Consider the following 25,473-nt stretch of genomic DNA (forward strand, 5'->3'; position numbering starts at 1 on the left):
GTTCGTCTTGGGCACCACCAGAGTCCCGCCACCATCTCCTCCTCACGCCCCTCGCCCCTCTCCTCCCTGTTGGCTGCTACTTAATCTCCCTCCACTTCAGCAGCTCTCTCGCCTCGTCGGAAAGACCGGCCTTGGATGCTAGGACTTCTTTCTTTCCACTCTGGGCTTGCCTCTCCTCAGGACGTCAGGGCAGCCACGTCTGCGCGGCTGCTGCGGGTTCCACAATGCCCGCGCGGGGTGCGCACACGGCCGCGCGTCCCGCCCCGAGGGGCGGGGTGTGACCAGAGAGTTTACATAGGAGGTGCCGGCAGTAGGGAACACCCCTCCGCCCGCGGAGCTTCCTCTGCAGCGCAGCCTGTTGGTCGGGCCGCGCGCGCGCGCGGAGCCGCCGGGGGTTTCCGCCCGCGGACACCTGGGCCCTGGCTCTGCCGCAGCCCCGCCTGACCGCCGCGCCACCAGCCATGCGGCAGCCGCTCTACCGCTGCTACAACATCACCTCCGTGGAGAAGGGCTACTCGGCGACCATGGGCGGGGTGCTTTTCAGCGCGGGCCTCCTGGGCAACCTGCTGGCGCTGGGGCTGCTGGCTCGCTCGGGGCTGTGGTCTTGCCCGCCGCGCACGCCGCCCTCGGTCTTCTACGTGCTGGTGTGCGGCCTGACGGTCACAGACTTGCTGGGCAAATGCCTCGTGAGCCCCTTCGTGCTGGCCGCCTACGCGCAGAACCGGAGCCTGTGGGGACTGGCGCCCGCGTCGGACAGCTCGCTGTGCCAAACCTTCGCCTTTTTCATGTCTTTCTTTGGGCTCGCCTCCACGCTGCAGCTCCTGGCCATGGCCCTGGAGTGCTGGCTCTCCCTGGGGCACCCCTTCTTCTACCGACGGCACATCACCCTGCGCCGCGGCGCGCTGGTGGCGCCCGTCGTGGGCGCCTTCTGCCTGGCTTTCTGCGCGCTGCCCTTCGCGGGCATCGGGAAGTTCGTGCAGTACTGCCCCGGCACCTGGTGCTTCATCCAGATGGTGCACGAGGAGCGTTCGCCGTCGGTGCTGCGCTACTCAGTGCTCTACGCCAGCCTTATGGCCCTGCTGGTCCTCGCCATCGTGCTGTGCAACCTGAGCGCCATGCGCAACCTCTACGAGATGCACCGGCGGCTGCGGCGGCGCCCGCGCTCCGGCACCAGGGACCGCGCGGAGCCGGGCGCGGGCGAGAAGGAGGCGGCTGTGAAGCCCCTGGAGGAACTGGACCACCTGCTGTTGCTGGCCCTCATGACGGTGCTCTTCACTCTGTGCTCCCTGCCTTTAATAGTGAGTCGCTGCGCGCCGAGGCTGCGGTTGCGGGACCGAAGGGTGGAGCGCGTTGGACGCCGCGCTGGAGGAGTTGCGCCCTGGGCCCCGAGGGTTTGTTGGTGCGCTCCCCAGATCGGGTCCCCTCCACAGCCCCGAGGACACAGAACCGAATTTGTTGAGCCAGAAGAGGCGGAAACAAAGAAAGAAAGGCAAAGACGGAGTCTGAAAGTGTCTCCCTAGCTCCGCAGAACCTCTCCAGTTAGCAGTACCCTCTCCTCTCTCCTTCCCTCTGGGAGGATCTCGGGGCTATTTTAGCACCTCAGAATTTGAGGAGCAGAATTTGGTTCCTCTTTCCAGAGGGCTAGGTAATGTTATATTTCGTAGACCCGCCCATAATTTTAGTGGCGTCAGAAATGGGCGAATGCACCTGGGAGTTTTTCCCCAGGTGTTGGCGTGGAAAGAATAAGGGAAGGTGTAATCCTGCCAAAACCTGCCAGAGTGATTTGCAGAGATGAGAGACTAAAGATAGATTTAGTTTTTAAAAATTCTCAAGTAATCTTTGAGGAGTGGCAGCTGCTGTTCCCGGTTGGGGGGGGGGGGGCGGGGTGCGGGTGGCGATAGAGGCAGAGGGGCTGTTTGGACAGGCAGGTGTGTACTCAAGGTTCAGCCTGTCGTTTTGACAACCTGCCTTGACAGGTTTTGTTTTTATCTTGGCAGGCGAGGTGATGGGAAAGCCATTATCTCCGGTTTCAGTTTACTAATGGGGGTGGTGGTGGAGATAGAAGTACCTGGTAGCTGTGAAGGTGTTTCCTCCTGGGATCCCGGCCAAGACATTTTAGGAGCAACCGAGGTTGAGAGAACTTTTTCAGGGTTGCTCCTCTCCCTTTCCCCATCCTCAGTGTCCTTGTTCAACATGATATACATTTAAGTAAATTCATTGCCAGTTCAATGCCTTTGAAGGCTGAGACATCTGTGAGTAGGTAGCAATGTAGTAATTTTGGATGTTATTTTTAAGATTGGAGGAAAGTGGAATATAATGTAATTTTCCTTAAATGAAGGCCTTAACGTGTGGGAAAAGAGTTGTCTGTGACATCATCATGCAGGGTTAAGCTCAGAATTCCCCCAAAGAAATAAATACATCTATATAGAAGGAGATCAGGTATAGGCATAGATATGTAACAGTGGTTCTGAAACGTTGGCTGGCTCAAAATCACCAACAGAGCTTTTAAAATCATAGATGGCAGGGCGCCTGGGTGGCTCAGTCAGTTGAGCCTTGGACTCTTGATTTTGGATGTCGTGATCTCAGTTTGTGGGTTCAAGCTCCATGTCAGGCCCTGTGCTAACAGCGTGGAACCTGCTTGGGATTCTGTCTCCCTCCCCCCCCCCACCCTCTCTCTCTCTACCCCTCCCCGACTTGCTCTCTCTCTCAAAAATAAACCTAAGGAAAAAAAAAAAAAACCCACAGATGCCTGGGCCCTATCCCCCATCGTTTCTAATTCAGATGTTTTTGAAGAATTCTTATTTATTTTTTTACTTATTTATTTTTGAGAGAGGGAATGAGAGAGTGCAGTGGAGGGAGAGAGAGAGAATCCCAAGCAGGCTTCACACTGTCAGTGCAGAGCCCAACGCAGGGCTGTATCCCACAAACCATGAGATCATGACCTGAGCTGAAACCGAGAGTCCCACTTTCAACCGACTGAGCCACCCAGGCGCCTGAAGAATTCTTATTCTTAACAAGTTCCCGGGTGAGGTGAAAGGGGCTGATCCAGGGATATCATCTGGAGAACCATACTCTAAAACAGGAGTTGGCAAATCACAGCCCACAGTCCAAATCCATCCTGCCCACTGTTTTTGCACAGCTGTGGAATTAAGAATAGTTTTTACAAAGTAACTGATTTTACAAATCAATTTGATGGTAGTATGCAGGAACTCTAAACCCCAATTAACTCAAATACTTTTCCAAGAAAAAAAAGACTTTCATTTTTCTCAATAGTAGACATCAATTACGCCAAAAATGTACTTAATTATTATACATTTTTAATTTCATCAGTGAAAATTGTGGAAATGTGTTTTCTTGTTATATAAGTACCTACCAAATACTCACTATTTGCCTCTTGACCTGTAAAATGTAAAATATTTACTGTTGGACCCTTTACAGAGAAAGTTCACAGACTCCTGCTCTAAAGTAATAGCCTTACTTACCTGCGCTGTGAAAAAGCAGACAATAGCCAAATGCATGGATGTTATGTCCTCATTTTGAATGTTTTAGTAACAATAATGTCGGAAAGAACATAATACAGCATAATAAACAAGAGCATTGCATTTGGACATGTCTCTCAGGGGAATTGAATAACTTATACAGGATTGTGAGGATGGACGGAAATAATGGATTTGAAAATGATTTCAGGGATGCCTGGGTGGCTCAGTTGGTGAAGCGTCCAACTCTTGATTTTGGCTCAGGTCATGATCTCAAGGTCGTGAGATCAAACCCTGTGTTGGGGCTCTGGACTGGGTGTGGAGCTTGCCTAAGATTGATTCTCTTCTCTCCCTGGGCTCCTGGGTGGCTTAGTTGGTTAAGCCCCTGGCTCTTGATTCCAGGTCAGGTCAGGATTTTGAGGTTTGTGAAATCAAGCCCTGCATTGGGCTCTGCACTGACAGCACAGAGCCTGCTTGGGATTCTTTCTCTCTCCCTCTCCCTCTGCCCATCCCCCTCCCTCGCCCCACTCATGTGCTTGCATTCTCTCACGCTCTCTCTCACTAAAAAGAAATGAGAAAAGAAAATAAAATTATTTTATTTAAAAACTTGTAAAGTTCCAAAGATATTCAATGCAGATACGTGTGGAGTTTGGTAAGTTCTTTATAGATTTTTGATACTAACCCTTTATCCAATATGTCATTTGCAGATATCTTCTCCCATTCTGATGGTTGCCTTTTAGTTTTGTTGATTGTTTCCTTTGCTGTGGAGAAGCTTTTTATCTTGATGAGGTCCCACTAGTTCATTTTTGCTTTTATTTCCCTTACCTTTGGAGACATGTCAAGTAAGAAGTTGCTCTAGCCGAGGTCAAAGAAGTTGCTGCCTGTGTTCTCCTCTAGAATTTTGTTGCTTCCTCACATTTAGGTCTTTCATCCATTTGAATTTATTTTTGTGCATGGTGTAAGAAAGTGGTCTAGTTTCATTCTTCTGCATGTTGCCATCCAGTTTTCCAGCACCATTTGTTGAAGAGACTGTCTTTTTTCCATTGGATATTCTTTCCTGCTCTGTTGAAGATGAGTTGACCATATAGTTGTGGGTCCATTTCTGGGTCTTCTATTCTGTTCCATTGTTCTATGTGTCTGTTTTTGTGTCAGTACCATACTGTCTTGATGACTACAGCTTTGTAATATATCTGGAATCGTGATGCCTCCAGTTTTGTTTTTCTTTTTCAAGACTGCTTTGGCTATTTGGGGTCTTTTGTGGTTCCATACAAATTTTAGGATTGTTTATTCTAGCTCTGTGAAAAATGCTGGTAGCATTTTGATAGGGATTTCATTGTATGTGTATATTGCATTGGGTCATATAGACATTTTAATAATGTTTGTTCTTCCAATCCATGAGCATGGAATGCTTCTCCATTTTTTTGTGTCCTCTTCAATTTCTTTCATAAGTGTTCTATAGTTTTCAGGGTATAGATCTTTTGCCTCTTTTATTAGGTTTATTCCTGGGTATTTTATTGTTTTGGTTGAGAATTTTTGCATCCATATTCATCGGGGAGATTGGCCTGTAATTCTCCTTTTTAGTGGGGCCTTTGTCTGGTTTTAGCATCAAGGTAATGCTGGCCCAATAGAATAAGTTTGGAAGTTTTACTTCTATTCCTGTTTTTTGGAACAGTTTAAGAAGAATAGATGTTAACCCTTCTTTAAATGTCAGGTAGAATTCCCCTGGGAAGCCATTTGGCCCCGGACTCTTGTTTGTAGGGAGATTTTTGAATACTGATTGAATTTCTTTGCCAGTTATGGGTCTGTTCAAGTTTTCTATTTCTTTCTGTTTCAGTTTTGGTAGTTTGTGAGTTTCTAGGAATTTGTCCATTTCTTCCAGATTTCCCAGTTTGTTGTCATAGAATTCTCTTACACTTGTTTGTATATCTTGGTTTTGGTTGTGATCTCTCCTCTTTCATTCGTGATTTTATCTATTTAGGTCCTTTCTCTTTTCTTTCTGATAAGTCTGGCTAGGGATTTATCAATTTTGTTAATTCTTTCAAAGAACCTTCTCTTAGTTTCACTGATCTGTTCTACTGGTTTTTGTTGTTGTTTGTTTCTATATCGTTTCTGCTCTAATCTTTGTTATTTCCCTTCTTCTGCTGGTTTTAGGCTTTATTTGCTCTTCCTTTTCTAGCTCCTTTAGGTGTAAGGTTAGGTTGTTTATTTGGGGCCTTTCTTGCTTCTTGAGATAGCCCTGAATTGCAATGTACTTTCCTCTTAGGATTGCCTTGCTGAATCCCAAAGGGTTTGGACTGTCGTGTTTTCATTTTCATTTACTTCCATGTATTTTTAATTTCTTCCTTAATTTCCTGGTTGACCCATTCATTCTTTAGTAGGGTGTTCTTTAACCTCCAGGTATTTGAGGACTTTCCAAATTTTTTCTTGTGGTTGACTTCAAGTTTCATAGCATTGTGATCTGAAAATATACAGGCATGATCTCAATCTCTTTTTACTTATTGAAGGCTTATTTGTGACCCAGTATGTGATCTATCTGGAGAATGTTCCATGTGCACTCAAGAAGAATGTGTATTCTGCTTTAGGATGAAATGTTCTGAGTATATCTGTTAAGTCCATTTGTGTCATTCAAAGCCATTGTTTCCTTGTTGATTTTCTGCTTAGATGATGTGTCTATTGTTGTAAGTGGGGTGTTAAGTTCCCCTACTATTATTGTATGATTATCAATTATTTTCTTTGTGTTTGTTATTAATTGGTTTATGTATTTGAGTACTCTCAACTTGGGGGCATACGTATTTACAATTGTTTGATTTTGATGGATAGATCCCTTAATTATTATATAATGTCCTTCTTCATCTCTTGTTATTGTCTTTGGTTTAAAACCTAATTTGTCTGATATAAGTATGGCTACTCTGGCTTTCTTTTGACATCCATTAGCATGATAGATGGTTCTCCATCCCCTCACTTTCAATCTGCAGGTGTCTTTAGGTCTAAAATGAATCTCTTGTAGGTAGCATATAGATGGATCTTGTTTTTTTTTGTTTTTTTTTTGTTTTTTTTTTTACGCATTCTGATACTCTGTGTCTTTTGTTTGGAGCATTTAGTCCAGTTACATTCAGAATGATTGTTGAAACATGTTGAGTTTAGTGTCATTGTGTTGTTACCAGTGATGCTCTCTGGTCCTTTATAGTCTTTGTTCATTTTGGTCCTTTTTTCCCCAAAGAGTCCCCTGTAAAATTTCTTGGAGGGCTGGTTTAGTGGTCATAAACTCCTTTAGTTTTTGTTTGTCTGAGAGATTCTTTATTTCTCCTATTTTGAATGACAGCCTTGCTGGATAGAGTGTTTTTGGCTGCATATTTTTCTGATTCAACACATTGACTGTATCTTGCCACTCCTTTCTGGCCTGTCAAGTTTTTTCGGACAGATCTGCTGCAAACCTGATCTTTCTTCCCTTGTAGGTTATGGACTTTTTTCCCCCTTGCTGCTTTCAGGATTCTTTCCTTGTCTGTGTATTTTGTGAATTTGGCTATGGTATATCTTGTCAATGGCCAGCTTTTATTGAATGTAATGGGAGCCTCTATGTTTCTTGGATTTTGATGTCTGTGTCATTTCCCAGATTAGGGAAAATTTCAGCTATAATTTGCTCACATAAACCTCCTGCCCTTTTTTCTCTCTCTTTGTCTTCTGGGATTCCTATGATATAAATATTATTACGTTTTAATAAAGCATTGAGTTTCCTAAGACTGCCTTTGGGATCCCTGATCTTTGATTTCCTCTTCTTTTCAGCTTCATTTTTTTCTATAATTTTATCTTCTGTATCATTAATTCACTCCTCTGCCTTGTCCATCCTCATTTTTATGACCTCCACTTGGGTTTACATCTCAGTTATAGCATTTTTAATTTCAGCCTGACTAGATTTTAGTTCTTTTATCTTTGAAGAAAGGGACTTTCTGGTGTCTTCTCTGGTTTTTTCAAGCCTAGTTAGCATCCTTATAATCATTTTAAATTCTAGTTCAGACATCTTACTTATATCTGCATTGATTAAATCCCTGGCTGTCATTTCTTCCTGTTTTTTCTTTTGAGGTGAATTCCTCTGTCTTGTCATTTTGGAGGAAAGAAAAACAATAATAGAGTGAAATAAAAATTTTAAAATTTAAAAACAAATAAAGAAAGCTAGATTCTAGATGTGTTTTGGTGTGCTTGTTAAGAGAAGCTTGATAGAAAAAAAAGAGAAAAGAGAAAAAAAATTTAAAAATAAAATAAAATAATTTTGCTCTTCCTGCATCCAAGAAACAAATAAAAGAAAATCAACAAAAACAGAAGCAACAACAACAAAAAGAACAAACAAACAAAACCCAGATGAAGCTAAATCCAGTTTCCCCTAAGGCTGAAACTTTGCAGCAGTCTATGATCAGCAGAGTAAGTGGGTGGAAGGGATTTGTGCGGTTCTTCTGGGGGAGGGTCTTGCCACGCTGCAGCCAGGGCAGACTTTGGAAACAAGGCAGTCCCAGGAAACAGGCCACCAGCAGCGGCAGCAGCTCAATGCCAGGGTTTGCTGCCCTCAGTCCTTATCTTTGTTCCTTTATAGTTGAACCTGGCAGCTTGATGGTGCCTGCCGGGTCTTTTGCCTTCAGAGAGGCTGTATCACCTCTACCAAATGCACTCCAAGCAAGGAAACCATTTCTTTCTTTCTTTCTTTTTATTTATTTATTTATTTATTTATTTATTTAATTTTTTTTTTGTAATATATGAAGTTTATTGTCAAATTGGTTTCCATACAACACCCAGTGCTCATCCCAAAAGGTGCCCTCCTCAATACCCATCACCCACCCTCCCCTCCCTCCCACCCCCCATCAACCTTCAGTTTGTTCTCAGTTTTGTTTTTTTTGTTTTTTTTTTGTTTTTAATTTATTTTTGGGACAGAGAGAGACAGAGCATGAACGGGGGAGGGGCAGAGAGAGAGGGAGACACAGAATCGGAAACAGGCTCCAGGCTCCGAGCCATCAGCCCAGAGCCCGACGCGGGGCTCGAACCCACGGACCGTGAGATCGCGACCCGGCCGAAGTCGGACGCTTAACCGACTGCGCCACCCAGGCGCCCCTGTTCTCAGTTTTTAAGAGTCTCTTATGCTTTGGCTCTCTCCCTCTCTAACCTCTTTTTTTTTTTTTTTTTCCTTCCCCTCCCCCATGGGTTTCTGTTAAGTTTCTCAGGATCCACATAAGAGTGAAACCATATGGTATCTGTCTTTCTCTGTATGGCTTATTTCACTTAGCATCACACTCTCCAGTTCCATCCACGTTGCTACAAAGGGCCATGTTTCATTCTTTCTCATTGCCACGTAGTACTCCATTGTGTATATAAACCACAATTTCTTTATCCATTCATCAGTTGATGGACATTCCGGCTCTTTCCATAATTTGGCTATTGTTGAGAGTGCTGCTATAAACATTGGGGTACAAGTGTCCCTATACATCAGTAGTCCTGTATCCCTTGGGTAAATTCCTAGCAGTGCTATTGCTGGGTCACAGGGTAGGTCTATTTTTAATTTTTTGAAGAATCTCCGCACTGTTTTCCAGAGCTGCTGCACCAGTTTGCATTCCCACCAACAGTGCAAGAGGGTTCGCAAGGGAACCATTTCTTACTGAGCAACCCAGGGGGTCCTCAGACCCCACTGCCCATGGCTCTACCCCCATTCCTTGCCAGAGCACCACCAGTGGCTGACCTCTAAACCTCAGACTCTGTGCTCTGCTGTTTATAAGAAACTGGTGGTATTGAAACCGTCTCCTCCCCCGCCCCCAATGCCGTCAGTAGTTCTGGGGGACAGTTTTCTTGTGCAGTTCCCTGTCCATATTTTTACTGTTTCTCTCTGCTGCTTTCAGGGGGAGTGCTTTCTTGCACAAACCCGATATGCTGTTCTGTCTCCCCCTCTTTCTCCTCTCTCTGAATACTTCTGCGGCACCCCTCTGCGCACCATGGCTCATCTCTCCCCTGATTCACCTCTCCACACCATGTACCCTGCTGTGTTCTCTCCCTCAAATTATGCAGATTGTTCTGTTAATCCTCAGATCTGTTTCCTAGGTGTTCAGAATGGTTTGATGTTGAGCTAGTTGTGTTTGCAGGAGGAGACAAGCCTACGGTCCCCTTACTACTCTGCCATCTTAACTCCTCCCCCTGAGCATTATTTTCTAATGCAGTGGTTTTCTAACATTTTTTTAGTCTAAAGACCCCTTTTCACTCTTAAACATTATTAAGGATACAAAGAACTTTAATTTTTGTAGATTATATCTATTAGTATTTATCATATTAGAAATTTTAAATAAGAAAAATTTTAAATATTGCAAAACAAGTTAACAAAATGTACTTACTTCTTGTGTTTCTGTATTGGTGTAAGGAAATCTTGGGGCTTTCACGAAGATATAATGAATGATAATAAAATTCTAGAGATTATAGAAGATAAAATGAAAGAAAAAGCATGTTAGGAGCACAGAAGTACTGAGAACATTCTCTGAAAATGTACGTATGTGTATATCCAAAATCAACTACCTAAGAAATGTCTAGCAAACACAAGAATACACAGTATATATTCCATTGGAGTGATGATGCCATTGGAGCCACTGGAGTGATGATGTCATTACACATCAGGTATCCTTGGTAACACTTACTGTACACCTAGGAGTGAAAAAGGCAAATAAATCTTTTTTATGATATTGTACCTTTTTAATGATATGATACCCTGAAGACACACTGAACAGGTATTGGAAACCCCCACACTTTGAAAATCACTCTCCTAAGGAATGGGCCTGGTGACAGGGAAAAATAAAGGCTATATGTGAAGGGAGAAAAAAAAACCCTTGCTCATAACATGAATATTATATTTCATTAAGCCAGTGAAAAATTTATTGAGATTTGATTTTTTAAGTTAATTTTGCTATAATGCTGCATTAGAGCAAGATACTTAACCAAACTGAATTTTCAGATTTCCATTTTGAAAACTTTTTTTGGAAGAAAATATAGAGACTATGGGATGGGCTTTAGAAGAAGTTTGTAGCACATTCTCTAATGCATGTAACATATTTTCATCAAAATTCATTTTACCTTAGAGACCCACAATGTATTGGAGGTTGGTAGGGGAGCAGGGATGGATGGAAGAGGGATCTAATGATAGATCAGCCATAATAGCTGAGAAGTTTATAGGCCAGATAAAGATAAGGACGAGCTTGTATAATTGCATATATCAGAATCCATGGAGTCAGAGAAGTGATAGAGGACATCCTGCCTGTATTGAGAGAACTCATGTGTATATTTCATTTTCGTGGGCAAACAGAATGGGTAGGATGCTCCTTTCAAAGGAGGCTGTTAGAGGTGGGCAAAACATGGGTCCAGGGGAAAGAGTTGAAAGTGGGTTTAAAGGGGCTAGTGCAGAGGACAAGGTCTGGGTGTTGTGATGGATAAACTGGATAGAAGGGGCATTAGAATCCAGAGAGCTCTCCTCAGCAGGGATGTCCAGCTACTTATGTCTCCAGCAAGTTGGCAACATAGCATTTTTTTCCTGGACTCTTAAGTCCAGTAGAGGGAGTTCTTCTCATACCAATTCACTGTGTAAATTGAACTACTTTAAACATGAGGGGTGTATACTCTGAGGTTATTCATTATTCTGGCCATCTTTTATAGGAGCAGTTTATAAAGTATGTTCTAGAGAATATTACTGAGCAACAGAGAGGTTTTGAAAGTCTAAATTGTGTTTAAATTGATATCTCTTAGAATTAATATAATATGTCGTAAATGAATACATTTGTCACATTTTTAGTAAACTCAAAAAATAAAAATAAAATAAAAAGCCAGGTATACATTTCTAATATAAATCAAGTGACTTGAAAATATGATTAACCTAATAATATGCGATAGAACAGACATGGACAAATACTGCATAGAAGTAAAATGGTTTGTTTTAGTTATGTAAATCTCATTTAGTTACTCAGCTCCCAACTAATAAAGTATTATGACATAGTTAAAATTATATTTTGCTGTACTCCACTTTGAGGAGAAAGGAACAAATGTAAAAACAGACTTACATAAAGTATTTGCTTTTCAAATCAACTTACTGTTGACCATTTATCAAATTCAGCATGTATCTGGTACAAACAACATTCAGTGCTGTAATTCACTGTGGGGATATAAAATGAGAAAAATATCACATCTGCCCGCATAAGCTATAATACAGGACGAGGGATGGAGTGATTGGGGCCATAAGGGAGTTTAGAGGAGAAAAGGTATTGCTACTAATGATAAGATAATAATACTGGCAAATTTTTGAGTTCTTACTGTGTGCTAAGACCTGTTGTAAAGGTTTTACTCGTATCATCTTATTCAAACTTCAAAACAGTCATGGAAGGTAGGTACACTTATCCCCATTGTATAGGTGAGAAAATGGAATAACTTGCCTGATTTCACACAGCCAAGTTGAGGGTTCCATCCAACCTCATGGTCAGACTCTAAAGCTAATGGACTTAGCCACTACCTCAAAGAGACTTCCCGAAGGGCTTAATGTTTGAGATGGACCTTGAAAGGAGCTAGGATTTGAGCATGTAAAATCCAAAAGGTTTTAAAGTAAAATGCTCAGTTTTCACAGTTTTGAAATGGAGATAATGATTGTAATGGATTTTTTTGAGGATGAAATGAAGTTTTAAAAGTGAAATGCTTCGAACAGTGCTGCTCTACATGGGCACTAACCATTATTATTACTATTAGTATTATTAGTCAGTGACGATGGGAGAGGGCATTCAGATATAAGTGTAACTTCTTTTTTATTTTTAAAAAATGTTAATTTATTTGAGAGAGAGGAAGAGTGCACACATGTGGACAGCGGAGGGGCAGAGAGAGATAAAGAGAGAGAGAATCCCAAGCAGGCTCCATGCTGTTAGAGTAGAGCCTGACTCAGCGTTCAAACCCACAAACCATGAGGTCATGGCCTGAGCCAAAATCAAAAGTCGATGCTCAGTCAGCTGAGCCACCCAGGCATCCCTAAGTGTATCTTCTTAAGTGCAGTAGATGGGAATGTCTGAGCCCACTGAAATGCTCTATAGAAAATAGAGTAAAAAGTAAGAAAGCAATTACAGGAAGACACATCTCATATTCCTTGATTGCACTGAATGGGTCTGGGCTGGACAATTATTCATAACTCCTCCCAGTAATGTTGAGTTTACATGCTTTCTGTCCCATTTGAGTCCATTTTGTCCCATTATGGATTTAGACTCTCAATAGGCATAGGAAATATAACGGCTGGCCTCCAGCAGAGTGGGAGACAACGGTAGTGCTGGCTGAAGTGTTGGCCATGGTGGCTCAACAGGAGGAAAAGCCATGGGATGGGACAATTTGCAGGGCTCCAAGGAGGTCAGAACCTCGGGGAAGATCAAGACAATATGAGTGGTCAGGCACAAGTAAGTAGCCTTATATTTCTGTGTGTGTGTGTGTGTGTGTGTGTGTGTGTGTGTGTGTGTGTGTATCCTAGTCTGAAAAGAGGATGTCAACCACAGAAAGGTAAGCATCTATCCTAAGAATAAGTAATTCACGTGAGTTGAACAGGTCCTTGTGTAAGTCTCCTCCTATCTTCCCACTGAAGTATTTCCTGTCTCCTCGTTGATTAAAAGTTTCTGTTTCATTGTTGTCTCCAAACATGCAACATTTCACAAATGAGGCTTGATTCTGGGCTAATAAAAGGACAGAAAGCAGGCAGAAGAAAAAAAAGGAAAACCAGAGAAAAGAGAATCTCTGTGTTTATGGAAACGTGGTGACCCTCTTTGTAAAAGATTTGGTGGCCTGGATTTGTCCCATGTCAGCTCTTCCTCTGTACAGCCTGGCAGGGACCTGGAAACCCCAGCCCTGCAGCATCACAGCAAGTAGAGCAGCCTTCAGGGACTTAGACCCCTCTCCCAGAAGCACTCGCTTCCACTGAGCCTTCAGGTCGACCTTGCACCTTCCAAACTCCTTACTTATTCCTATCAGCGGCAGTGGTCTTTGCTGCTTGTAATTGTACCAAAAATGAATATTCCAAGCCAAGTTGCCATGTTCCTAAAAAATTAATGTTTCTAAAGTGAGGTAAGTGAATTTATTTCTACCATCAGCCTTTCAGTGTCATAATGGGATGTTTTTCTTTAAAACAGTATCGTGCTTACTATGGAGCATTTAAAGCGGTCAATGAGGAAAACGGCACCTTTGAAGAAATGGAAGACCTCCGAGCCTTGCGTTTTCTATCTGTAATCTCCATTGTGGACCCTTGGATTTTCATAATTTTCAGAACACCGGTATTTCGGATGTCTTTTCACAAGATTTTCATAAGGCCTCTTATGTACAGAAATTGGTATAACAATTCCTGCCAAACTAACATGGAGTCCAGTCTGTGACAGTGTTTTACCATCCAGTCTCTGGTAAGCTGAGGAATATGTCACATCTTCTGTCAAAGAACCATGATTAAAAAAAAAAAAAAATTTACAATTTAAAAGCTATCTCCCATAACAAAACATCTAAATGTGTTTTCAGAAATATTTGATAACATCTTTAACAATCTGTGGTCACTCTAGTCACGAACCAGTTCAGTCGATTTTTTCATCTTGAGTTATGAACAGCAACTACAATTTCATGTAGTGTAACCAACGTTAACAGTCTTCAAGCGAGGATATTAATTGTTCCAACATTTGGGCGTGGCGTCCCTAATGTTTTAGAGAGAATAATGACACTCCTGGGTGTTTATTTGGATTCCGGTAGAAGCACCATTGTTTACAGTTATGTGATGTGTGTTCTTAAAATTTCTTATCCTATTCATTTCTGGTGAAACCTGATTTGTTTATTTTGTATCCTAATTGCCTGAATTAGAGATGCTCCGCAGAGAAGTGAGGTGGGAAGTGCAGCCAGGTCAGGGTTCGGACAGGCCTTTGCCAGCCACCCTCTGGAATGGTGCTCACTGCTTCATGTGGAGAGGTGGTCGGTAAATAAGTAGACATGAGGCAAGATGTGGCTGTGGTCCCCAGCCTAGAGAAGAAAAACTCGTTTTTATCTTTTGAAGTCTAGTATTCAGGTAGGGATGTCAGTAGGAATCGGAATTTGGGAGTGGGTTACAAAATGTTTCAATTTTTGGAAACTTCATTTTATATGTTTATCATATTGATTGATTCTTTGCAGGAGGGATTTATGTTTCTTTGAAAAACGGTGACATATGACTTCCCAGAGAGTCGTGTTCACTGCGTTTGGCTGTGTGAAGCAGCAGGGCATTTGGCACAGAGAAAAGCCCACCCAGGACTCCCCTAACCTCAGTTGAGGATCATGTCAACAACCTTAACATCCACCTATTAACAGCCATATTTTGCTCTTTGTGGGAACTGTAAGATCATATTGAGGTCCCTGAGAGCTATGCTTTCAAAACTGGAGCAGGATGTGGCTCAGATGGAGCACAAGTGAGCACTTTAATCGTATGTTTAAATGTTTACAAAGGTTAGCAACACTATGGCCAGAAGGGAAACGTGGGGGAAATATGGTTGCAGCTAATAAGCCAAACAAAAACCTCTAAATCCAGCTTGTAGGTAAGAACTTGCACTTTTGGTAAAAGAACACTTGGGGGCTGTCAGAGAGGTTTCATCACCTCTGGGGTCCTTTTGTACCCCAACACACTCAGAGACTCCGAGCTGGAAACCTGGCTACATTTGAATAGTCCCAAGATCCTCACTCAGCCATCCCTTCCAAAGACAAGAGTGTTTGTCTTATTTCCAGTTGAGCAGCAACCCCATTTTTCATCTCTGGTTTATCTCAGAGATGTATTAACCTGGATATATATATGTGTTTGTTTGTTTTTGGTACAGCAGAACTGTGAAATGACCAAATTAGGAATATACAAGTTGTAATTTGAGAGGATGACTTCATGAAAAATCCATTTGTTCTCAAGTTTAACTTTCATTTGTATATTTAACGGGTAAATACATATGTGTTTTATTTTCAGAGGAGATGCCTCTTTTTTTTAAATTTTTTTTTTATGTTTATTTATTTCTGAGACAGAGAGAGACAGAGCATGAGCAGGGGGAGGGGCAGAGAGAGAGGGAGACACAGAATCAGAAGCAGGCTCCAGACTCTGAGCTGTCAGCACAGAGCTCGACGCCGGGCTCGAACTCACAGACCTCGAAATCATGACCTGAGCTGAAGTCAGTCGCTCAACTGACTGAGCCACTCAGGCGCCCCAGGAGATGCCTCTTTTATTGTGCTCTCCTTTTGGAAGGTGTGCTATAATAACTGTCAAGATAATTTGATAAGGTCTTACATGAATCAATAAACATAATTTTATAATATTTTGCAGAGGAAGTTTCTTTAAATGAAAGGAAGAGGTTTAGTTTTTTTTTTTGAATAAACAGTTGCCAGTTGTATTTCTTCCTCCAGTGGTTTAATAGTGTGAATTTTTATATGCTCTTCTATTAGCATTTATATTAGTCTACACAAGTTTGCATAGCTTTATCCAAGGACTTAGTGATCCTTTCTGTTTAATACAAAGTGTAGATATACCATCATGATGAAATCCAAGTTAAGTTAGAAGTCCATTCTTCAATTATCTTTTATTTCTTTTCGTTTATTCATTATGTCATTAAATAAGTCTTAATTGGCACATACATTGTGCCAGGCAATTGGTTAGGTGCTGAGGAAAAGAATACCTAAGACTCAGTCCTGGCCCATGAGTTTTTCATTGTGTAATAGGGGAGACAGTCATGTAAACAGTTACAATAGCATTTAGAAGTCCCAGGAGTAAATGCACACACGGTCCAGTTAGAAAATGAGGTCTGAACTTGGGGTTGGGTGTGAGATCATCAGGAGAACTTCTCCAGGACAAGATACTTAAATCAAGTGTTGAAAATGAGTAGGAAGTTTGGCTCGGACTGAATGCCGGACGAAGACCCCAAGAGATAGTTCACAGAGGAGGAACTGCATGTGGTTCATAAATGTAGAAAAATTTCCAACCTCATCCAAGAAATGCAAAATTAAAATGAAATTGTCAAGGACTAAACCAAAAAAAAAAAAAAAAAAAACCTGAGTCTCAATAACAGAGAAGCTTTTATTAAATAAGAGGAACGTGGCTGTTGAGTTTGTAAATTTGACTACCTTTTCTGGATAGCAACCTGACAGCACATATCAAGAACCTAAAAGTGTTCTTTTCTACCATTCTAGTAATTCCACTCTAGAATTGCCTAGAATAAACAGAAGGGCTGTCATGGCAATGTGCTAAACTCTTCTTTGTAACATTATTTACAATCAGAAAAAAATGAAAAGGAAACCATCTAAAGACCAAAACAAGGGTTAAACAAACTTTTCAGATATACTAGAGAGTTCACCTTTGAACGACACAGGTTTGAACTACGCGGGTTCACTTATTTGTGGGTTTTTTTCCTCAACAAATATATTGGAAAAAATTTTTGAATGTTTGCAATAACTTGAAAAAAACCTCACAGTTAAACTGTGTAGACTAGAAATACAAAAAAAAAATTAAGAAAAAGTTATTATTGTAAGAATACAGTATGTAACACATATAACATACAAAGTATGTGTTAATTGACTGTTTACGTTATCTGTAAGGCTTCCAGTCAACAGTAGGCTATTGGTAGTTAAGTCCTGGGGGAGTCAAAAGTTACACACAAGTTTTTGACTATAGCTCCAGCTCCTTGTGTTCAAGGATCAATTGTATACACACACACAAACATGAGAATTATGCCATCATAAAAAAAAGATGTTTTCAAATAATTTATAGAAGTTCAGAAGGAATCTTACAATGTAATATTAGATGAAAAAAGCATGATACAGATTTTTAGGTATGACCCATAAATATACATGCATAGAAAATAGTTTGAAAAAATAAAGAATCAGAAGTGTGAACACAGTTAACCTTTTAATATGGACTTTTCCCCATAATTCTTCGCATTTTCCAAGTTTTAAAATAAGGCCATGTTTCTTTTACATAAAATTATTTTTTTACAAAAATAACTAGAAATTGACCAAGCAAACATGGGGGATAGGCATGAAGGAAAAGCTTCCTATTTTTTTTTAATATTTATTTTTGAGAGAGAGAGAGACACTCTCCTGAGTGCAAGTGGGGGGAGGGGCAGATGGAGGGGGAGACAGGAAATCCCAAGTGGGCTCTGTGCTAACATCACAGTTTCACAGTTTTGTGAACTCGTGAAACACCAGATCATGACTTAAGCTGAAATCAAGTCAGACATTTAACCAACTGAGCCACCCAGGTGCCTTGGAAGAGCTTTCTAGTCTAAAGGAATAGTATGTGCAAAGCCACACAGTAAAGGAGTGTGGCATGTCCAGGCTTAGTTTGTAGCTCCATTTGGCAGAAGCTTGGGAATTGTGAGCAAAGGTGGCAAAAAAGCTGAAAAGAGAGGCAGGTTTTAAATCATATAGAGTGTTGGGTGCAGTGGTGGAGGGTTGGAGACCTTGAAGCCAGTGTGCAAACAGAGTAGAATATGAGGAAGATCATGCTGGTGCCATGCACTGTGGACGGGACAGATGGGGCACCAGATGGTGTGAGAGAGGGAGTGCTGGGGCCCCAGGCGGTTGTACGGTCTGTGCACTCCACCAGAGCGCTGGCTAAGTGGATGGGTCTGAAATACAGCCCTGGGCCTGCTCACCTGGCTGTGGGCTGCATCAGCTCAGAGGAACGGGCTTTTTATGATCTTTCTACTAGGACGGGGACAAAGATGGTGTATGTGCAGGCCTGGGAGTGTCCTGTTGCCAAGGAGGGAAAGAGGTGAGGAGGAGCTGAACTCAAGCACTGAACTCAAGATGAATCACACAGCTCTTTCATAGGTAGAGCTGACAGGAAGGATTCCAACTTACTCAGTCATGCCTTTTGTTTTGCTTTCAGTGGTGTATCGGGCCATTTTCTGCTTCTTAGTTTCAGGATACTCAAGGGCAAGTTAGGAAAGGGGACAATTCTGAAAAAATTCCCCCCACCCTTTCTTATTACATTCCCAGTTTATCTGGACAGAGGATTGCAGCTACTGATTCCCACAAAGTTTCTGAGCTACCTGTGGATTTTAATTACATACTACCCAGCCAAGTTAATAAAAGGCCACCTGTTAGGACTGTTAATTTAGTTCCAATAATCAGTCAGAGGCTGACTGGGCCAGGTGTTCTTGAAACTTTAGGGGAGAGAGGAGGAATCCCACAAATAATAAGCACTTGGATGACTTCAGACACTCCCTAGCCACACAGCCAGCTTGCTCATTTAACTGAAGGTCTCCGTGCTCCAGGCCACTGCTTGTCAAAGCATGGCCCTGGAGCAGAGCATCAGTACCACCCCGTACTTGTCCAGTCCCACCTCACACTTACTGAATCAGAGTCTCTTGGGGTAGGCCCCAACAAACTATGCTTTAACATGCTCTTTGGGTGATTCTCATGGGTGGTCAAGTTTGAGAACCACTGCTCCAGGCAACAAGGTAAGGGGGGTGGGGGGGAAGACAAAATATGCCGAAGACTCCATGATGTTTCTCCTACCTCTGATTCTCAGATCTTTTCAGTTGTGGGTCATCCCTCACACTTGACTCCATTTTATCTGTAATGTTCTTAAGGCTGTTAGAACATTTACATGCAGGCAGCCATCACATACCCTTTCCAGTGCTCACTACTGATGGCGGTGATGAGCCTTTGGCCCCAAAGAGATAGAGGTACTCCCTCAGATATGCTGCTTCTTAGCCTCCTGCAGATGCACCTTGGGGCTAAGGCTGTGAGTTGTTCTGTTGTGAAAGAAAACCAACTAAAGGGCATTCATTCACAGAAATGTTACCAGATTATATGTAAAGGTGGGCTTTCATTTGGGATTTAAAGATATTTTTTAGCTCTCCATAGAATAGAAATCTCCAGTAAAATACGTATAACTATTTTTAAAGTTTTGTAATTTATACTTTTTGAATATTTTAAAAAATACATCATACTCTATCTTCTCTCCTAGGTTTTAAAAGATGTGAGGACTAGATATTTTCCTATTTTTCTCTTTTTTCCCCTAATAACTAACATGTACTATAGAAGGGCTATAAATATGTGTTGAATAAAAGGTGCTCTCTCCCATGATTTCCCCAAAACATAAGTAATATTCAATAAGAGGCTGCTGTAACTTGATCAAAGAGTCCTCTATATCTGAGAGGAATGTTCTCATTCCAGCATACAAGAATTTTTCTCTTAGGCCATGCAAAGATGAAAATAATAAATGCAGGAAAAAATATTTTTGCTCCATATTTTCCTAGTGTCTCAGATTGTGGAAATTAATGTGTTTCAGTTTTATCCAGGGAATAGCAAGCTGTAATTAATAAAATTAACAACATATGGGGCACCTGGGTGGCTCAGTTGGTTGGGCGTGTGACTTCAGCTCAGGTCATGATCTCACAGTTCATGAGTTCAAGCCCCACGTTGGGCTCTGTGCTGACAGCTCAGAGCCTGAACCTACTTCGGATCCTGTGTCTCCTTCTCTCTCCGTGCCCCTCCACAGCTTGTGCGCTCTCTCTCTCTCTCTCTCTCTCTCTCTCTCAAAAATCAATAAACGTTACAAAAATTTCTTTAATTTAAATTAAATTAAATTAACAATTAAAAAGTTTATTAGGCAATGTTAAAATTGTGAAAACAATTTTGCCTCACTGGAGTAGAGTGTTTCCTGCCCATCTCTTAATTCCTCTCATGAGTGAGGCTGGATTTGCCAATGTGGCTATTTCCAGTACTGCCTGCGGGTGGAGCAAAGCTGAGCTCACAGATAAAGTGTGGTAAAGTAATTAGGGTTTGCTGTCCCTGCCTTTGCACAACTCTCTAATTTGTTGAAACAAATCACAGGTCTCACCCGATATCAGCTAGGTGAAGATTGAATCTTTCAGACAACTTTTAAATCTGTATGTACTTGGAGTCAGTCCAGTCTTAAAAATTTTTGCAATGAATGGATTCAGAATCCATCATGTTCTGGTTACAGAGCATGGTCAAATATAGGGAGAGTGGGAAATAAAGTTGATTTTTTTTTTCTTTTTGCTACTGAATTGCTAAAACCAATGAGAATAAAGCATAGTCAAGTCCAATCTGATAAGAATGTGTATTTTAAGTCACCTTAGAGGGCCTTCTACTGATTCTTAATTCATAAGAAGTTCTTAGAATCCAATTGAAAACATAGGACAAATTAGAAGTTAAAAATAATACAACGTAGTGCAAATGTTACTAAGTGCTGCGGTTTATGGCATAGATTTGAACTCATCAAGTCCCAAATCAAAGACAATTGATGTTTAAGATTAGTCTAGTGGCACATTGTATTGACACTAGGTAAACAATGACATTGGTAGCTTGCCAACATCAATTTCTTATCAGTACAAAATAGGATATGAAAACGGTAAGTGCCATGCAACATTACATAATTCATGGTGAATTGGGAAGGACTTCTTTAATTTCTTCCAATTGAAAGCCCACCCAATTTATCCAATGGATATGAAAATTTGATTAGAAGGGGCACATGCACCCCAATGTTTATAGCAGCACTATCGACAATAGCCAAAGTATGGAAAAAACCCAAATGTCCACTGTCTGGTGAATGGATAAAGAATATGTGGAATATATACAATGGAATATTATTCAGCAATGAAAAAGAATGAAATCTTGCCATTTGCAACAACATGGGTGGAACTGGAGGGTATTATGCTAAGTGAAAAAGATATCATCAGATAAAGATTATCATAAGTCAGAGAAAAATATCGTAAGATTTCACTCGTGGAATTTAAGAAACAAAACAGATGAACATAGGGGAAGGGAAGCAAAAATAAGATGCAAACAGAGAGGGAAACAAACCATAAAAGATTCTTAAGTGCAGAGAATAAACTGAGGGTTGCTGGAGGTGTTGGGTGGGGGGGGAATGGGCTAAATGGGTGATGGGCATTAAGGAGAGCACTTACTGGGATGAGTACTGGGTGTTCTGTGTAAGTGATGAGTCACTAAATTCTATTCCTGAAATAATTATTATACTATATGTTAACTAACTTGGATTTAAATTTTTAAAAAAAACTGGAAAAAAAATAAAAATAAAGCCCATCCAGGGAATTCTAAATTAAAAAGACAAAGTGCAATCAATGATTTACTAATCCAAAATAAAATGACCCCAAAAAGCTAAAATGGGACCAAAAATATATCTTTAAAATGTGAATGAAAGTAATATCAGGCAAAATAGAATTTAAGTCAATAAAAGTTTTAAATGGTTAAGTGGATAAAAAGTCTACTTGGGGCTGTAAATTACAATCAGTAGTGAATACCTTACAGCCTGGACTTATTCTGATAAAATAATATGACAATGAAGATGCAAAGAAAAAAGCACTGGAAACATGAGAAATGAAAAAAAAAATCACTAATTTTTTGGAGTAATTTTTTGGCATGGATGATTTTCATGCCTCCCCCCCCCCCATCAAAGGTAGATCAAATAGACAAAAAGACATTTGTTTAAATATATCTATATTTCTGGTGCCACATAACTCAAAACTCGGATTTATATTCATTAGGAAGAGTGTATTTAGGTTGGTCTGTTTTTAAGCATCGGCTCTGATACAGACTTAAAATTCACTTTTGGGGTCTTAAGAAAGATAAAAATTGGTTCTCCAGAGCCGCTAAAACAGGTTCAACAAGAAGCTTGTGTGACTGTGGAAGAGACATGCCTTATGTAAAGCAGTGTTGTGGGCAGAGAAAACGAACAGTGTTTCAAACATGAGGGCTAAACTCAGTCCTAGGGAATAGAATCTCCAGGGGCGCCAGGGTGACTCAGTTAAGTGTCCGACTTCGGCTCAGGTCCGTGATCTCACAGTCTGTGAGTCGGAGCCCTGTGTTGGGCTCTGTGCTACAGCTCAGAGCCTGGAGCCTGCTTCAGACTCTGTGTCCAGCCCCTCCCCCACTAGTGCTCGCTCGCGCTCTCTCTCCCTCAAAAATAAAATAAACATTAAAAAAAGTTTTTTTTTAAAGAATCTCTGATGGTTGGATGTTAGTTTGTAATTTAGCTGCTTTGTGATCTGTATACTGGGCAAAATTCTGTATACTGTGATCCAGGATGAGTATCAGTCGGGATTTTTTTTTGTTGAATAATGGTTGGCAATTCTCCAAAGCAACAGGGGACAAGCCAACTGGTGATTTATATCATTGGAATGGCAGCTTCTGATAGAGCTGCCAGTGATCCCTGTCTTGGTGTATATGCTTTTGTGTAATCTCTTCCCCTCAAGTATGAGCTGGACCTAAAAACTTGCTTCTAATGAATAGAATACAGCGAAAAACATCTGGGATGTTACACTCTGGATTAGGTGACAAAAAAGACTGGCTTCTGCCTTGCTTGCTTGCTCTAATGGAAGCCAGCTGCCATGCTTTGAGAGGCTCACAAGGCAAAAAACTGAGGGAGGTCACCCAGCCAACAGCCAGCAAGTTGCTGACGCCCTCAGCCCTCAGCCCACAAGGAAGTGAATCCTGCAATCACGTGAGCATTGCTGGAAGTGGAGCCTTTGGAGTCCAGCCTTGAGGTAGTTACAGCCACAGAAACACCTTGACTACAGCCTTGTGAGAGACCCAGAGGACCTAGCCATGCCGTACCCAGATTCCTGACCCACGGAAACTGTGAGAAAAAGTGTTTTGTTTTGTTTTTTTTTAAGCTGCTAAATTTGGGAGTAATTTTTTTCAGCATAGATAACTCATACAATCGTTACTGTTCAATTAATGGATATCTAATTACATAAAAATCCATAGCATATTTTACAGATAAATGTGATACATGGAATAGCTACAAGCCTTGATATATGAGGTATAAGGAAAATCTCAACAAATGTAAGAAAGGAGAAATTAATGAGCTCTTCTCTGGTAGGTTTTAAGTTGCAACAAAAAAAAACCTCTTTACTTGGAAGTGTTTCTTCTTTTGCATATGATACATGCTAAATGGTGCATAAACATGCACATACAATTTAAATAATAATTATAAAATGAATATCCATGGAGACACCGTGCAGGTCAAGAAATAGAACATTGCTGGTACCAGAAGCCCCCTGTGTGCCTTTCCCTGATCACAGCTCCAAAAGTAAACACTATTCTGCCTTTGGAGATGACCATGTTTTGGCTTTTCTTTATTTTAGCACCTATGTGTGTATCATAATACATGTACCCTTTTGCATCTTTCTCTCTAGCTTAGCAATATGTCTCAGGTGCAGAGGTGAGGACGGGGATTCAGGTGTATGTGATTTGTGGAGCTCGTGCGCTCAGGAGAAAGGCAGTGAAGGAAGCAGGACAGGGAGAGGAGCTAAGCAAGGACGAGGTGTCAGCTTCAACCTGATCCCCAGGGGAGCTCTGGAAGATGGAAAAGGCCAGAGTGTTGGTCCCGCTGGGATACTTGGGACAGCATGTCATAAAATGTCTTCGTCCAGGGTGTACTGGGGATACCCTTTTGGCCAAGGACGATTGTCCAGAGCAGGGGCCAACTGCAAGCTATTAGCAACCAATACAGGAGCTGAGGGATACAGCTCTGGCCTGGGACAGGGGATCTGGACAGCACCCACTATATATTCTGTTTGAGATTCAGCTTTGCTGTATTTGTAGCTGCAATTCATACATTTTTGTGGCCAAATAGTATTCTATCGTATGACTGTATCATATGTTGTCAGTGAACTTTTGGGTTTCCGGATTTACCTATTACAAATAGTGCCTCTTTGACTATTCCTATCATGTATTGTGTTGGATACATTGCATTGGCACATACCTAGGAGTGGGACGGCAGGGTTACAGGGTATGTGCATCTTTGATTTTGCTATATTGTAAAATTGTTTTCCAACTCACGCCACCAGCAGCATTGTTTGGTAGCTTCCATTGCTATACTTGTACTTTTGGACTTGATAGGTTTTAGCCAGTCTGGTGAGTTTGTAAATGGTATCTCATTGAGGTTTCAACATGTTTTCCTTCTTGATAATAATGATGGACACATTTTCATACATTTATTGGTTCTTTGGAAGTTCTCTTCTTCTAAAGCTTTTAATCAAGTTTTTTGCCTAGATTTTTTTATAAAATGTCTGTCTTATTGATTTGAAGATGTCTGACCACTTTGTCAGTTCTGTGTGTTGCAAAAATCTTCCCTTCTATAATCCCTCTTTCAGTCTCTTTATGCTGACTTAAAAAAAATTTTTTTTAATGTTTATATTTTTAGAGAGACAGACAGACAATGAAAGCAGGGGGTGGGCAGAGAGAGACACACACGATCCAAAGCAGGCTCCAGGCTCTGAGCTGTCAGCACAGAGCCTGATGTGGGGCTTGAACCCACAAACCCTGAGATCGTGACCTGAGCTGAAGTCGGAAGCTTAACAGACTGAGCCACCCAGGCACCTCTTAGTGAATAGAAGTTTTCATTTTATTTGAATGTAGTATACTAAGCTTTTATTTCATGGTTAAGATTTTAATGTCTTATTTGAGAATTTTTTTTTCCTAACCTGGAATTGTTTTTCTATGTTATGTATCTTTCTATGGAAAGATTTTTCTATGTTATTTTACATAAGCTTTATAGTTTTGTCCTTTACTCTTGGATTTTAATCAATCTGTAATTTATTTTGTGCATGGTATGATGCAGATAACTAATTTTGTATTTTTACCATGTAAATAACCCAGTTGTCTCCAAATGAACTTTTTACTGAAAAGTGCTCTCTCCTCATTGATATTAAATGTCATCACTGTCACATAGCACATTTCCAGATTCGTATGCCCACTTGTAGTCTCTGTACTATTACATTGGCCTGTTGTCTTAGTTACCTAGTAGTTTTATCATACCTGGTACATTCAGTCCTCCCACCTAGTTTTTGGTGGGGTTTTTTGTTTGCTTTTTTTTTTTTTTTTTTTTTTTTTGAGAGCACAAGCAGGAGAAGGGCAGAGAGGGAGACACAGAATCGGAAGCAAGTTCCAGGCTTTGAGCTGTTAGCACAGAGCCCGATGGAGGGCTCAAACTCAC

The 25,473-nt window shown here is 41.2% G+C and overlaps 1 protein-coding gene across 2 annotated transcripts in view; it reads left to right on the forward strand.

The window, feature by feature from the left end:
* The first annotated feature begins 367 nt into the window (after positions 1 to 367).
* PTGDR (prostaglandin D2 receptor) overlaps positions 368 to 25,473 on the forward strand; it is a 59,310-nt gene continuing 34,204 nt past the window's right edge. The window contains exons 1-2 of one of the 2 annotated variants that reach the window (XM_042989700.1): positions 368 to 1,298; positions 13,634 to 13,897. In XM_042989700.1, coding sequence (XP_042845634.1) covers positions 462 to 1,298; positions 13,634 to 13,873 — 1,077 coding nt within the window. In that variant the 5' untranslated portion in view covers positions 368 to 461 and the 3' untranslated portion in view covers positions 13,874 to 13,897. Of the gene's footprint in view, positions 1,299 to 13,633; positions 15,459 to 25,473 lie in introns of those variants that run through there. The other variant, XM_042989699.1, reaches the window with a different exon arrangement.

Source organism: Panthera tigris, chromosome B3 (genome assembly GCF_018350195.1).
Source record: "Panthera tigris isolate Pti1 chromosome B3, P.tigris_Pti1_mat1.1, whole genome shotgun sequence".
Taxonomy (NCBI): Eukaryota; Metazoa; Chordata; class Mammalia; order Carnivora; family Felidae; genus Panthera; species Panthera tigris.